This window comes from Scyliorhinus torazame, chromosome 6, assembly GCF_047496885.1.
Source record: "Scyliorhinus torazame isolate Kashiwa2021f chromosome 6, sScyTor2.1, whole genome shotgun sequence".
NCBI lineage: Eukaryota > Metazoa > Chordata > Chondrichthyes > Carcharhiniformes > Scyliorhinidae > Scyliorhinus > Scyliorhinus torazame.
This window is the reverse complement of record NC_092712.1, coordinates 101,221,856-101,235,327: the sequence shown is the minus strand read 5'-3', so window position 1 is coordinate 101,235,327 and position 13,472 is coordinate 101,221,856. Positions and strand designations below refer to the sequence as shown.

The 13,472-nt window shown below is 45.9% G+C and overlaps 1 protein-coding gene across 4 annotated transcripts in view; it reads left to right on the top strand.

Annotated features, from left to right (window-relative positions):
• LOC140424914 (zinc transporter ZIP12-like) overlaps window positions 1–13,472 on the top strand; it is a 149,958-nt gene that overhangs the window by 61,665 nt on the left and 74,821 nt on the right. For all 4 annotated transcript variants that reach the window (XM_072508572.1, XM_072508570.1, XM_072508573.1 and 1 more), the window contains 2 exons: window positions 523–710; window positions 3,887–4,064. In XM_072508572.1, coding sequence (XP_072364673.1) covers window positions 523–710; window positions 3,887–4,064 — 366 coding nt within the window. The remainder of the gene's footprint in view (window positions 1–522; window positions 711–3,886; window positions 4,065–13,472) is intronic.

Here is a 13,472-nt window from a genome sequence, read left to right as displayed (position 1 = left end):
ATTATTGTCATGTAAATGGAAAAAAACTGATGGCATTGGAAATTATTAGAATCTCACAATTGTAACAATAATTATGATGATAAAGGGATTTAAGGATATGACAAATATCACTGTGCTGGACGGGTTCCCTGATTTTTTTTTTTTACTAACCTTAAAATTCTCGTGGTGAAAGTAACTTTCATGGTCATTCCTCTTGCCCATAATGTAGCACAGTTGTTAAATTCAGTTTTATACATTGCTATGTTGGGATTGTGAGGTCTCAAATTTAGATTAATAGCCCTGTACCTTGACTGTTAAAGTACTGTATCAAATGCCTAACCTACAGTTGTCCTTGAATAATGACATGGCCCTGGGCCCCATTTTGGCCACCTTCGCCTGACAATAATGGGTTGGTAATGACATAAACATTGTTCCAGCAGCCCTAATAGCACATTAACTGCTGATGGACAATAAGCAACCTGTACATGGTTTGTGGCTGACTAAATGGCTTACTGGCATTGTTAATTCTTCTCTTTCATTCAGACCTGAATCGCCTCCTTAACCAGCTGGGTTTGGGAAGATATTTTGAATCACGTTCACATGATCACGAAGATGATCAAAGCTCAGAGAATCATTTCAAAGGTTCTGACAATCTACAATTTGCAATAAAGCTTAGCCAAGATCATGAATGTGATCATGTACATGATGATGATGGATTCACTTGGGCAACGGTAAAAGAAATGTAATAATTGTCCTGATTTTCCTTTGGACGAATGTTATCACTCTACATTATAATTTCCCGTTTTTTCTGTTATTAGACCATAGAACACAGAATTCCTACAGCACAGACAGAGGCCATTCGGCCCATTGAGTCTGCACCAAACCTCAGAAAGGGCAGCATGGTAGCACAAGTGATTAGCACTGTGGCTTCACAGCGCCAGGGTCCCAGGTTCGATTCCCTGCTGGGTCACTGTCTGTGCGGAGTCTGCACGTTCTCCCCGTGTTTGCGCGGTTTTCCTCCAGGTGCTCCGGTTTCCTCCCACATTGCAAAGATGTGCGGGTTAGATGGATTGGCCATGATAAATTGCCCTTAGTAACTAAAAAAGGTTAGGGGGGGTTATTGGGTTATGGGGATAGGGTGGAGGTGAAGGCTTAAGTGGGTCAGTGCAGACTCGATGGGCCGAATGGCCTCCTTCTGCACTGTATATTCTATGTTCTATGTTACCTAGGTCCACTCCGCTGCCCTATCTCCGTAACCCCACCTTAACTGCATATTACATATGATAATCTATTCCCGTTCAATTCTCGTAACGGCCTCCACAAACAGGTGCCGGAATGTGGTGACTAGGGGCTTTTCATAGTGACTTCATTGAAGCCTACTTGTGACAATAAGCGATTGTTATCCCCGTATCCCCATCTAACCTGCACATCGTTTGACACTAAGGGGCATTTTTATCATGGCCAATCCACCTAATCTGCACATCTTTGGATTGTGGGAGGAAATCAGAGTACCGGAGGAAACCCACGCAGACAAGGTGGGAACGTGCAAACTCCACAGAGACAGACACCCAAGGCTGGAACTTAACCCGGGTCCCTGGCGTTGTGAAGCAGCAGTTCTAACCACTGTATCTTCACGCTGCCCCTTGTTGTACCTATTTTAGAATGCCTTTAAAAACTATAGTTAATGTGAGTTGGATGTGGGACAGTGATTGATGAGCTCATGGAGGGTGGTGGCATTGTGATAATGTTGTTGGTAGTAACCCAGAGGCCCAGGCTAAAACTTTGAGAATGTGTGTTCAAACCACAAATTTGGTTAATAAATCTGGAATTAAAAGCTAGTCTTTGTAATGGTGATCATGAAACTATCTCCAATTGTTGTGAAAACCCATCTGGTTCACTAATGTTCCTTGGGGAAGGAAATCTACCATCCTTATCTGGTCTGGCCTCCATGTCACTCCAGACATACTGTAATGTGAATGTCTCTTAACTGACCTCTGAAAATGGCCCAGCAAACACTCAGCTCAAGGGCAATTAGGGGTGGGAAAGAAATGCTGAACTTACTAATGATATCCACATCCCAAGAAACAATAAGAATCATTTTTTGGCAAAATGATGCGCTCGTTGATGTATCGAAAATCTTAAATATTACTTTTGTGTTTCTATTCTTAACATTACATTAATTGTGAAATATAAAAATGTCTACAATGAATCGGAATAAATTACTTGAAAGTAGAAATTCAAATTTTTTTATGTCTTCGATGTTTGGATTTCCTCTTCAGACTTTCGTGTTCTTGCCTTTTCTTTTCATTAGAAGTGAAGGGATGTTGTGTATACCAACCATTTGATCTACAAAGCCTCTGTAACAACTTGTTTACGAATGACAGGTGACTCTTGAATTGCCAGATTTAGGAAGCTTCTGGCCAGCTTTTACCAGTTTTCTGGGCTGGCCTTTATGCTCAGCTGCTTTGAACATCATTGAAATCTGTGTCCTTGCTTAACACGTATCAGCAAAATTGAGACCAGCATTTCAGTGGAGGGGTAGATCATTGTGTGCATCCATTTCTCACTACTTGTATCATTTCGCATGGGGGTTCCAAACATATTGCAGTGCAGTGCTGCACAAGGGGAAAATAATATTGATTATGCTAATTTTTCCACTGAACTACATTTTAGGGTCAAACTCTGTCTTCTGCTGTTGTGCCACCTACATTTGTTCACTTATTAAGACTCAGCCACTTGTGTGTCTTGAGAGATCAGACTGGGTGAACATTAACACATCATTTCCGTTTTTACAGTTCAACCATTTTCATTTTTTTTCATGTCAGTCCACGTATTTGTACATCAAATTCAATTACCTAAACGGTTCTAGATTTAATACTATTTAATTAACTTAAATGTGGAAATTAATCGTCAGTAATTTTTTTGAGAACAAACTCTTCCCTCTGATTAGAATGCACATCTTTGGCAGATTTTCCTTCCCTCAACACCCCACCCCCAAACCCTTAAGGCCTAGCCAAAATACAAATGAGCTGAAGTACCATCACGTGCATTCTGCCTGACTTGACTAACACTTTCAGTAAAGTTGTAATAAGGTGAAACAAAGTTGGCTTTCTATCAGGTAAATAATCACGGACATTTTAGCTGTCAATTCATTACTTTCTGCAGGTTAAAAGTATTCAAACAATCTCCTTAGTAGTCTGAACATAATGGCCTAATATCTAGAGTTCAACTGTGGTTGTCTATGTTGCGTGATTTCCAACAACACTCAAGAAGCTTGATACCATCCAGAACAACGCAACCCGCTTGATTGCTCCTCCTTCCACAAATATTCAAGCCCTCCACCACCGACAAACAGTGGCAGCCGTGTGTACCATCTACAAGATGCACTGCAGTAACTTGCCAAGTTTTCTTAGGCAGCACCTTCCAAACCCACGACCACTTCCATCTAGACGGTCAAGAGCAGCAGATACCTGGGAACCCCACCACCTGGAGATTCGTCTCCAAGTCACTCACCACCCCACTTGAAAATATATCACCGACACTTCACTGTCGCTGGGTCAAAATCCTGGAACTCCCTCCTGAGCAGCATTGTGGGAGTCACCTCAGGGACTGCAGCGGTTCAAGAAGACAATTCACCACCGCCTTCTGAAGGGCAACTAGGGATGGGCAATAAACGCTGGCCTAACTGGTGATGCCATTGTCCCATAAATGAATTTAAAAAAAATTATACTCCATGATATATGGTAATTGTCGTCTGCATAGTGGGTCTGACACACAAGCAAATTTAACATGTGTATGGATTATTAATTTCTGCTGTACCTCTTGAAACTTGTGGCTTATATGGTCCTTTCTAGTTTTATAAAAGCTTCAACTTCAGATAATTTGACTGTTATTTCCCCGCAACTAGGTTTGCTTTTCTGCTGAACAGCTAATGGGAATCTTTGCAAATGGCAGTGAATCTGTTATTTCAAAAGAGCATTTCAACCAGATGAGCCCAGCAATTATTCAACAGCTGCTTAGTGGAGCTTGTCAACACAGTGAACAGGATTATCCGCAGTCCGTTGTCCTGCCAACTAACACTGAGAGTAAGTCATACCAAATAACATTGTTTTATAATTGGCATCTCGACAATGGAGAACCAATGTATGCACATACCTTATTATGTGCTCTGTAGGATCGACCAGGCACTAGGTTTGCACTTTCTTTGCAATTAAGCTCTCTGCCAGTCTTTCACAGATTCATTTGAAATATTTTCCCACACAACTCTCATTGAAATAAGCATTATTTCTGAGTGATCTGAGAGTACAGGACCTCCTTCTTTAGAATTAATTCCTAGTACTTTCCCAGTGAGGGGCAAACTATGGCCAATGATGATTACAAACCAAAACTTCAAAGCATCCAATTGTACCATCAACATATTAAAATTATTGATGGTTGAACTCTGTTAAAAGTTACAGTCTGCCTGCCAGATCATATTACTCAGAACCAACATATAGGGCCCAGTTTATAATACGTTTGTACACCTGTTAAAATAGAGTCAATGGCAACTGTGTACAAATCATGATACGTTTCCCTGAACACTTCAGCAATAGACAAATTAGAATCAAGTTCACTGTATAAATGGCCTGTTATAACTGTAGTGAAAATAAATATAATTTAGAAGTAAAGTTGTATGTAACAGTCAGCTGTTTTATAAAATGATAGAATTTCAACCTGTTTTCTCAATGGAGTAGGAATTCTGAGTAGAATTGACTATTGCAGTACATTTTCAGCCCCCTAAATAATGAGAAATAATCTCCCTCACATTACAATGCCTTCTAAAGCTCTTTAAACGCTCCTGGCGACATGCTTGTGTTGATATTTTAGCATTCAAATGTAAAACATGATCCCTGAATGGTTATTTTATGAATAGCGCACTGGATTAATGTGTACATAAAACACATTTAAAATCAAATCCTTTGCCCTCCTTTTTGAAGGAACTCATTTCTCATGTGCAAGATAAGAGCTGGTATAAGCACTCATTCACAAATATCGAAACAAAAAATATTCACAAACATCAGAAAGCAAACATTTCAGGACAAAGATTGTGGTGATATGCATCACTGTAAATACACAAGGGGTTAATGTAGATACACTAGGACTGAGTAAACACTAGAGGGAGCACCAGAGACAACATGACACACAGACATTCAACCAATAGGTCAGTAAGATAGGACACGGCCAATGGGCAGTCAAGACACCCAGAGGTGACACTACCACAAGGGGCTACCCATATAAAAGGGCACACATGTTCTTTCTCTTTTCCACAGGCGACACTCAGAGAGACAGGGGCAGATCAGGAAGCATCACACCCACTGCAAGGATTAAAGCAGACTGGAAGTTAGATTGAGTTACTTTAGTAAGATTAGCAGGAGAGTCAAACTCAAGTTGGAGAATTGTTAACTGTTCAATAAATGTGTTAAACCTTTCTCCAAGTCTGAAACTTCCTTTGACAGAGTATACATCAAGGAAGCACCTTATGCTACATGAAGAAGCATAACACAACATGGTACCAGTTAGTGCCTGTTAAATCTACATAGTTCGACTCAACAAATCCGTGACTCCAGCAATAGCACCCAGGCAAGACGTTCGAGATTCTGATTCCGAGGTACCACAGCAATCTCTGTGCAAACTGGCATGAGTTCAGGCAGAGATTCGAGATCTACCTGGTAGCGTTCGACCTAGATGGCGTGGCGGATGCAGAGAAAATAAAGCTTCTGCTCACTATTGCAGGTGCAAGAGCAGCATAAATCGTCAAGACCTTCAAATACTCAAAAGGGCAAGACAAGAGAGACTTCCAGACAGTCCTGGAAAAGTTTCACACATACTGCGAGGAAAACACAAGAGAGAACAGTAAAAAAGGCACCAATATGCACCATGAGGCGAAGGTAGGCCTGCAAATGCAGAAAACGGCAGTTTTGATTGGCAGCCATTTTGAGAAAGGAGACGCACATGCGCAGTTCTCCAGAAGACGGGAACCGGCAAACAGTGTTTTACGCATGCGCGAGAAGCTGCGCATGTGCAGTTGCACAAAGAGCGCAAAATAAAGGAAAAGCAATCTGCACATGACGTCAGAGGCCCCAGACCATGCCCACTTAAAGAGGAAATGTCCCAAAATAGTGGGAAAAAAATTTCAAGCCTGGAAAACACAATTCTTTTACCTGTAACGACAGCACAATGCCTGAACTTTGACCAGTAGCTGAAAGTCACCTCTGCAGAACCTTGCAACAAGCAGTTAGCACTGCCCTAAGAAATGATTTGGTCCTTGAAGACTACGACTCAGACGTTGATTACTTCTTTGGACAAGGCGAGCACAATGACAGCTCCGACACAAAAAGTGATGATATGGAAGACTACGACTCGGAAGATGATTTCATCATTGGACGTGTCGCATTCAGTACCAAATCCGAACCGCAACGAGGTGTGTTGTACAGTGAAGAATCCGACACAGACATGGACGAGTTCTTCGGATTTGAGGATCCTGAGCCCAGCACAGGCGACATCCAAACCCAGAAATGCAGGATTCTGCTGCGGCCTGACACCAAGAGACAGAGAGCAGTACAAGCCCACAGAGAGCGGCCTGATGCCAAGAGACAGAGAGAGGTCCAAGCCCACAGAGAGCGGCCTGGCGCCACATCAGTGGTCCACGCACCACGAACAGCGCTCCACGCACCACAAAGAGTCCCTGACTCCACATAGAGAGTGGTCCACACACCACAAAGAGCCCCCGACTCCACACAGAAAGCGATGACAGACTCCACAGCGAGACCACCGCATGTCTCCACACAGAGAACACAGAAAGACTCCACAGCAAGACCACTGCATGACTCCACACTGGGAACGATGCCAGACTCCACAGAGAGAGAGGTACAAGCCTCCACAGCGAGCTCGTTGACAGACTCCATGATGGAAGCAATGCAAGTCTCCAGAGCGCAGTCCTTTCATGAACAAAACCATGAAGGTCTAGCAACCTGGGGCGGGATTCTCCGACCCCCCGCCGGGTCAGAGAATCGCCGGGGGAGGTGTGAATCCCGCATGCACAGGGGGGGGGTTCACCTACGCGTCAGCCATGGCGGAGGATTCCGCACCTTTGGGGCGGCCCGGCGCTGGAGTAGTTCACGCCACTCCGTCGCGCCGTGACCCCCCACCCCGCCGGATAGGGGAGAATCCCACCCTCCTAATCTGAGCAACCAGCAGCAGACGATGCGAGTCTACCACGCTCAAGTGCACAGCAAGAAGACTATGACAGTCGACCACGCTCAAGTGCACAGCAAGAAGACTATGACAGTCGACCACGCTCAAGTGCACAGCAAGAAGACTATGACAGTCTACCACGCTCACGTGAACAACAAAGCGACTATGTCAGTCTACCCAGATTATTTGAGCCACCAGAAGAAAACTCTGACAGTCTACCCAACTCAACTACCCAACAAGAAGACACTGAAGGTCTCCCCACTGTATGTGCGACAAGTGACAAAGGCTTCACAATTCCCATACAATATGGGCAACATGACAGCGAGACTGACTGTTCTCCATTAGTATGGACAGAGACACTCAACAATCCAAGTGAGCCGTCTAGTGACTCCAGTGACACCACGTTAATTCAAACCTCATCCACTCGAGCCTCTCCACAAGAAAATGCATTCCTGAATGTTTTGACTCTGGACGGGGAGCATCAAGACACCTCAGATGATTCAAGTGAACCTGAAATGACTCCGGATGGGGAGTGTCGACAAGGCAAAGAGGATTCAAGTGAACCGGACATGACTCCAGACGGGGAGCACCGAGGAATCAAAGATCTGCTCACTGAAACAGCAGATGCCACAAAGGACACTGACACAAGTAACTTTGTGAAGGACTCGAATTCTGCACTCAGTGTGGTCATTAAGCGCAACAAATACAACAACAAAACCTACAAAAACAACAACACTGACAACAACGAGAAGCGTACCAAAGGCACCAACATCAACAACAAGCACGACTAAAACAACAACACTGGAACAACGACTGGTACGACATGGTACAACTCTGCAAATGCAGGACAATGTAACAGCACAGCTCCTAACATTGGCAAGAGTACAGGCATACCATCGCATGACAGCAAATCTCACCGATTCAAGTTTGCTCCACTACGAACAAGCAAACCAGCTTTCAAGGCAGCTGACATACGGCATCAATATCGCAACACAGATGACATATTGCATCGCTACCACAAGCATAGAAAAAAACGAGTACAAATCAGACAAGGAAGTGATGTGACCATTTGCACACCTCCTGATGACCTCTTGGTTCCTTAAGCACAGGGACACTGATGGCGTTCACAAGGAAATGCCAGCATCAACATCGACACTTCAATAACAAAACAAGAAGCCACTCGACCATATTAATTCATGAACTTTGGACTCATACATATTATTTGGTATTGTATAATCATCACTGTCATCATGATTTGTACATGTCATCACTTATCTACCTATTTTGTTCAATTTTCTTTAACACTGCACAGAAAATATGTAACATGAAAAAAGGGGGATGTGGTGATATGCATCACTGTAAATACATAAGGGTTAAATGTAGATACACTAGGACTGAGTAAACACTAGTGGAAGCACCAGAGACATCGTGACACACAGACATTCAACCAATAGGTCAGTAAGATAGGACACGGCCAATGGGCAGTCAAGTCACACCCAGAGGTGACACTACCACATGGGGCTACCCATATAAAAGGACAGGGCACACATGCTCTTTCTCTTTTCCACAGGCGACACTCAGAGAGACAGGGGCAGATCAGGAAGCATCACACCCACTGCATGGATTAGAGCAGACTGGTTAGTTAGATTGAGTTACTATAGATTAGCAGGAGAGTCGAACTCAAGTAGGAGAATTGTTAACTGTTCAATAAATGCGTTAAACCTATCTCCAGGGGCTGGTTTAGCACACTGGGCTAAATCGCTGGCTTTTAAAGCAGACCAAGGCAGGCCAGCAGCACGGTTCGATTCCCGTACCAGCCTCCCCGAACATGCGCCGGAATGTGGCGACTAGGGGCTTTTCACAGTAACTTCATTTGAAGCCTACTTGTGACAATAAGCGATTTTCATTTTGTTTCCAAGTCTGAACCTTCCTTTGTCAGAGTTTCCATCAAGGACGCAGCTTATGCTACATGAAGAAGCATAACACAACAAAGATTAAACCTCAGAAAACATGATGTGGAGATGCCGGTGTTGGACTGGGGTGAGCACAGTAAGAAGTCTTACAACACCAGCTTAAAGTCCAACAGGTTTGTTTCGGTATCACTAGCTTTCGGAGCGCTGCTCCTTCCTCAGGTGAATGAAGAGGTATGTTCCAGAAACATATACACAGACAAGTATACTAACCCAGGTTAAAGAGGTGTAAATTGTATCAAGCCAGGACAGTTGGTAGGATTTTGCAGGCCAGATGGTGGGGGATGAATGTAATGCGACATGAATCCCAGGTCCCGGTTGAGGCCGCACTCGTGTGCGGAACTTGGCTATAAGTTTCTGCTCGGCGATTCTGTGTTGCCGTACGTCCCCCACCATCAACATCAACCGTGCGTTGCCCCACCATCTGGCCTGCAAAATCCTACCAACTGTCCTGGCTTGACACAATTCGCACCTCTTTAACCTGGGGTTACCCCATCTCTGGATCTGTAACGATTTAATCACCTGCTAATGGTCGCATTCCAAGCATTGTTTGGCATCTTTGAATTTGTCTATATATGTGTTTCTGGAACATACCTCTTCATTCACCTGAGGAAGGAGCAGCGCTCCGAAAGCTAGTGATATCGAAACAAACCTGTTGGACTTTAACCTGGTGCACTTACTGTGCTCTGAAAACATGACCTTGTTAAAAATCATTCCAGAACAGATAGGATTAGAAAAAGTAACAATGAAACTGTAGAATTGTTGCAAAACCCAATTGGTTCACTAATATTCTTTGGAGAAGGAAACGTGCCTTCTTGGTTTATATGTGACTCCAGTCGCATACCAGTATGGTTCATTTTTAACTGTCCTCTAAAGTCACCCCACACATAACTTATCTATATTAAGGCACTGGGCAGTTCAAGAAGGTCCACCATCGTATTCTTCCCAGAATAACTTGGGATGGGTAATAAATGCTCTCCTAGCGAGGAACACCCAGATCCCAAGAAAGAGAAATTAAGAATTAATTTTTAAAATGTATACTTTTCCAGTGAATAAAATACAAGATAGAAAAAGAAAGGAAAGAGAAAACTAAAAGTGAAACACTAAATGCAGATTCATCAGCGACTGGGACAGGAAAGGAAGAGTTGCTGTTCAATATATAAACCTTCCGACGAAATAACTCCATTCATCTTGTGAACCAGTCTGTTATCTTTGCGGATGCTGGAGGATTTATTGTGCTCTACCAGTTTTTTCTGCTAACATACTGCATGTATGTTCAGTACCGATTAAATATAGATTTTAGATGCAGCTAGATGGAATTTTAAAGCTATTATGTTTTAATATTTGTTCTTTTGAAATGTGGGGAGTACTGATGCAACCATATAAATTGTTCATTGCTAGATTTATGAGGGTATTAAGACTTAGCCAGAGATCATACTGGGTGAACATTAATGAACCAACAATTCAGCCATTTTCATTTTGTGTCAACCCACAAATTTGTACATTCAATTTGGTTCCACAACTTGCTGTGATGAGATTTTAATTCATGACCCCCACATTGCCCCTCCATTGTCAAAACCATCTAGCCCACACCTCCCCTCCCACTATCTGACCTGGCAATGGTCCAATCAGCTACCTGAAGAAAGTGAGGTAGGGGTTGATCCTGATGCAGTTGCTAAAGCAAAAGTAGTTTTAAATTCTTCAGGGATCTATTCCGCTTTCCCACCCGAACCTCACTGGTGGGGTCCTAATTGGTCCTTCTGGAGACTGGTACACCTCACTTCACTTGGTGCAAAGCCACCACTTCAGCATCAGCCTCCTCTACATCCATGTGCCATTATTGGGCGATATTAGGAACTTGGGTCCAGAAATGGGGTCGAATATGTAGCAGGCAATTTAGGGGTTAAACAGACTGAGGGAAAAGCATACTAGCAGCAGAGTCCGAGGGATACGGCCACAATCTGAGATACCTTGTCCCAGTCAGACTTAACCTCGTTAGTGGGAATATACAGGTTGCGCAGGTTCAGCCAGAATGATCCAATCAAGATCCATTGTAATTGTAGATCACCTTGTTTGACCAGCCGTTAGCCTAGCACAGAGTCTGATGACTTATTTGTACATCAAGGGAAGGTTAGTTGCGTATGAATAGCATGATATGATCTGGGGGATATGGGGGGAAGGGGGATATGGGGAAGGGGGGATATGGGGGAAAGGGGATATGGGGGAAGCGCGGATATGGGGGAAGGGGGGAAATGGGGGAAGGGGGGACAGACCCGGCACATCAGGCACACAACGCTTCCAGGGCGGCCACGAGCCAGGGATAGACCTGGAGCACCAGGCGGATGCTGCCTCCAGGGTGGCCACGAGCCAGGGACAGACCCGGAGCACCAGGCGGACGCCGCCCACATCGAGTGCGAGTGCGGCGACGTCAGCGGGCCACACCCAGTTACGAGGAGGGCAGCCACAGCAACAGGCCCCCGTCGCAGCCGACACAGGACACTGACGCACAGAACACTGACACACAGGACACCGACACACAGGACACCGACTCACAGGACCCTAACACACAGGATCCTAACACACAGGACCCTAACATACAGGACACTGACGCACAGGACACCGACACACAGGACCCTAACACACAGGACCCTAACACACAGGACACTGACGTACAGGACACCAACACACAGGTCCCTAACACACAGGACCCTAACACACAGGACCCTAACACACAGGACACTGACGCACAGGACACCAACACACAGGACACCAACACACAGGACCCTAACACACAGGATCCTAACACACAGGACCCTAAAACACAGGACACTGATGCACAGGACACCGACACACAGGACCCTAACACACAGGACACTGACGCATAGGACACCAACACACAGGACCCTAACACACAGGATCCTAACACACAGAACCCTAACACACAGGACACCAACACACAGGACCCTAACACACAGGATCCTAACACACAGGACCCTAACATACAGGACACTGACTCACAGGACACCGACACACAGGACCCTAACACACAGGACACTGACGCACACGACACCAACACACAGGACACCAACACACGGGACCCTAACACACAGGACACTGATGCACAGGACACCGACACACAGGACACTGACGCATAGGACACCAACACACAGGACCCTAACACACAGGACCCCAACACACAGGACACTGAGGCACAGGACACCAACACACAGGACCCTAACACACAGGACACTGATGCACAGGACACCAACACACAGGGCCCTAACACACAGGACACTGATGCACAGGACACCAACACACAGGACCCTAACACACAGGACACTGACGCACAGGACACCAACACACAGTAGCCTAATACACAGGATCCTAACACACAGGACCCTAACACACAGGACACTGATGCACAGGACACCAACACACAGGACCCTAACACACAGGACACTGACGCACAGGACACCAACACACAGGAGCCTAATACACAGGATCCTAACACACAGGACCCTAACACACAGGACACTGATGCACAGGACACCAACACACAGGACCCTAACACACAGGACACTGACGCACAGGACACTGACGCACATGACACCCACACACAGGGAACGGATGGACAGGAATCACCACTCCAGGGGACCCCGGACTTCAGGTCGATGAGGAGCACGCCATTACGCCACTGCTACCTCCTACACCCTCCACCATCGCAGAGACACTCACCTCGGTTGGGCACTTTAGCGATGAGGCACCTGGGCCACTCATTGGTGCGCACAACACAGCCGTCCCGGTACAGCAGGTGGAGGCAGGAGCAGCCGAGGGGCCGGGCAGTCGGAGGGCAGGCCGGCGCAGGCAACCATCTGCTGCCCAGACGGGTCCTGGGTTCCTGGAGTTACCACACTCACCCATAGACCCGATGCAGTCACGGACCAAGGGACGACCGAAGGGGGTGACGGCCGGCTTGTGGCAGCTGCAGACGAAGGTGGAGGAGTCCACCCGATCATGTGTGCCACCCACGCTGACACCGCATGGATGGCGTCCACGGTGGAGGCAATGGGTGCTATGGTGTCAGACATGGGTTTCAGTATGCAAGGTGTGGGGCTTTCCGTGCAGGCGGCATCCGTGGCCCAGGACATGGCTGCCCTCTCACAGGCAGCCATGAGCCAGAGCCAGCAGCAGATCGCAGACGCGCTCAACGCCGTGGCCCAGTCTCAGCAGGCAATGGCCCAGACTCTGCAGGTCATCGCTGAAGGCAACGGCCCAGGTGTCGCCCAGACA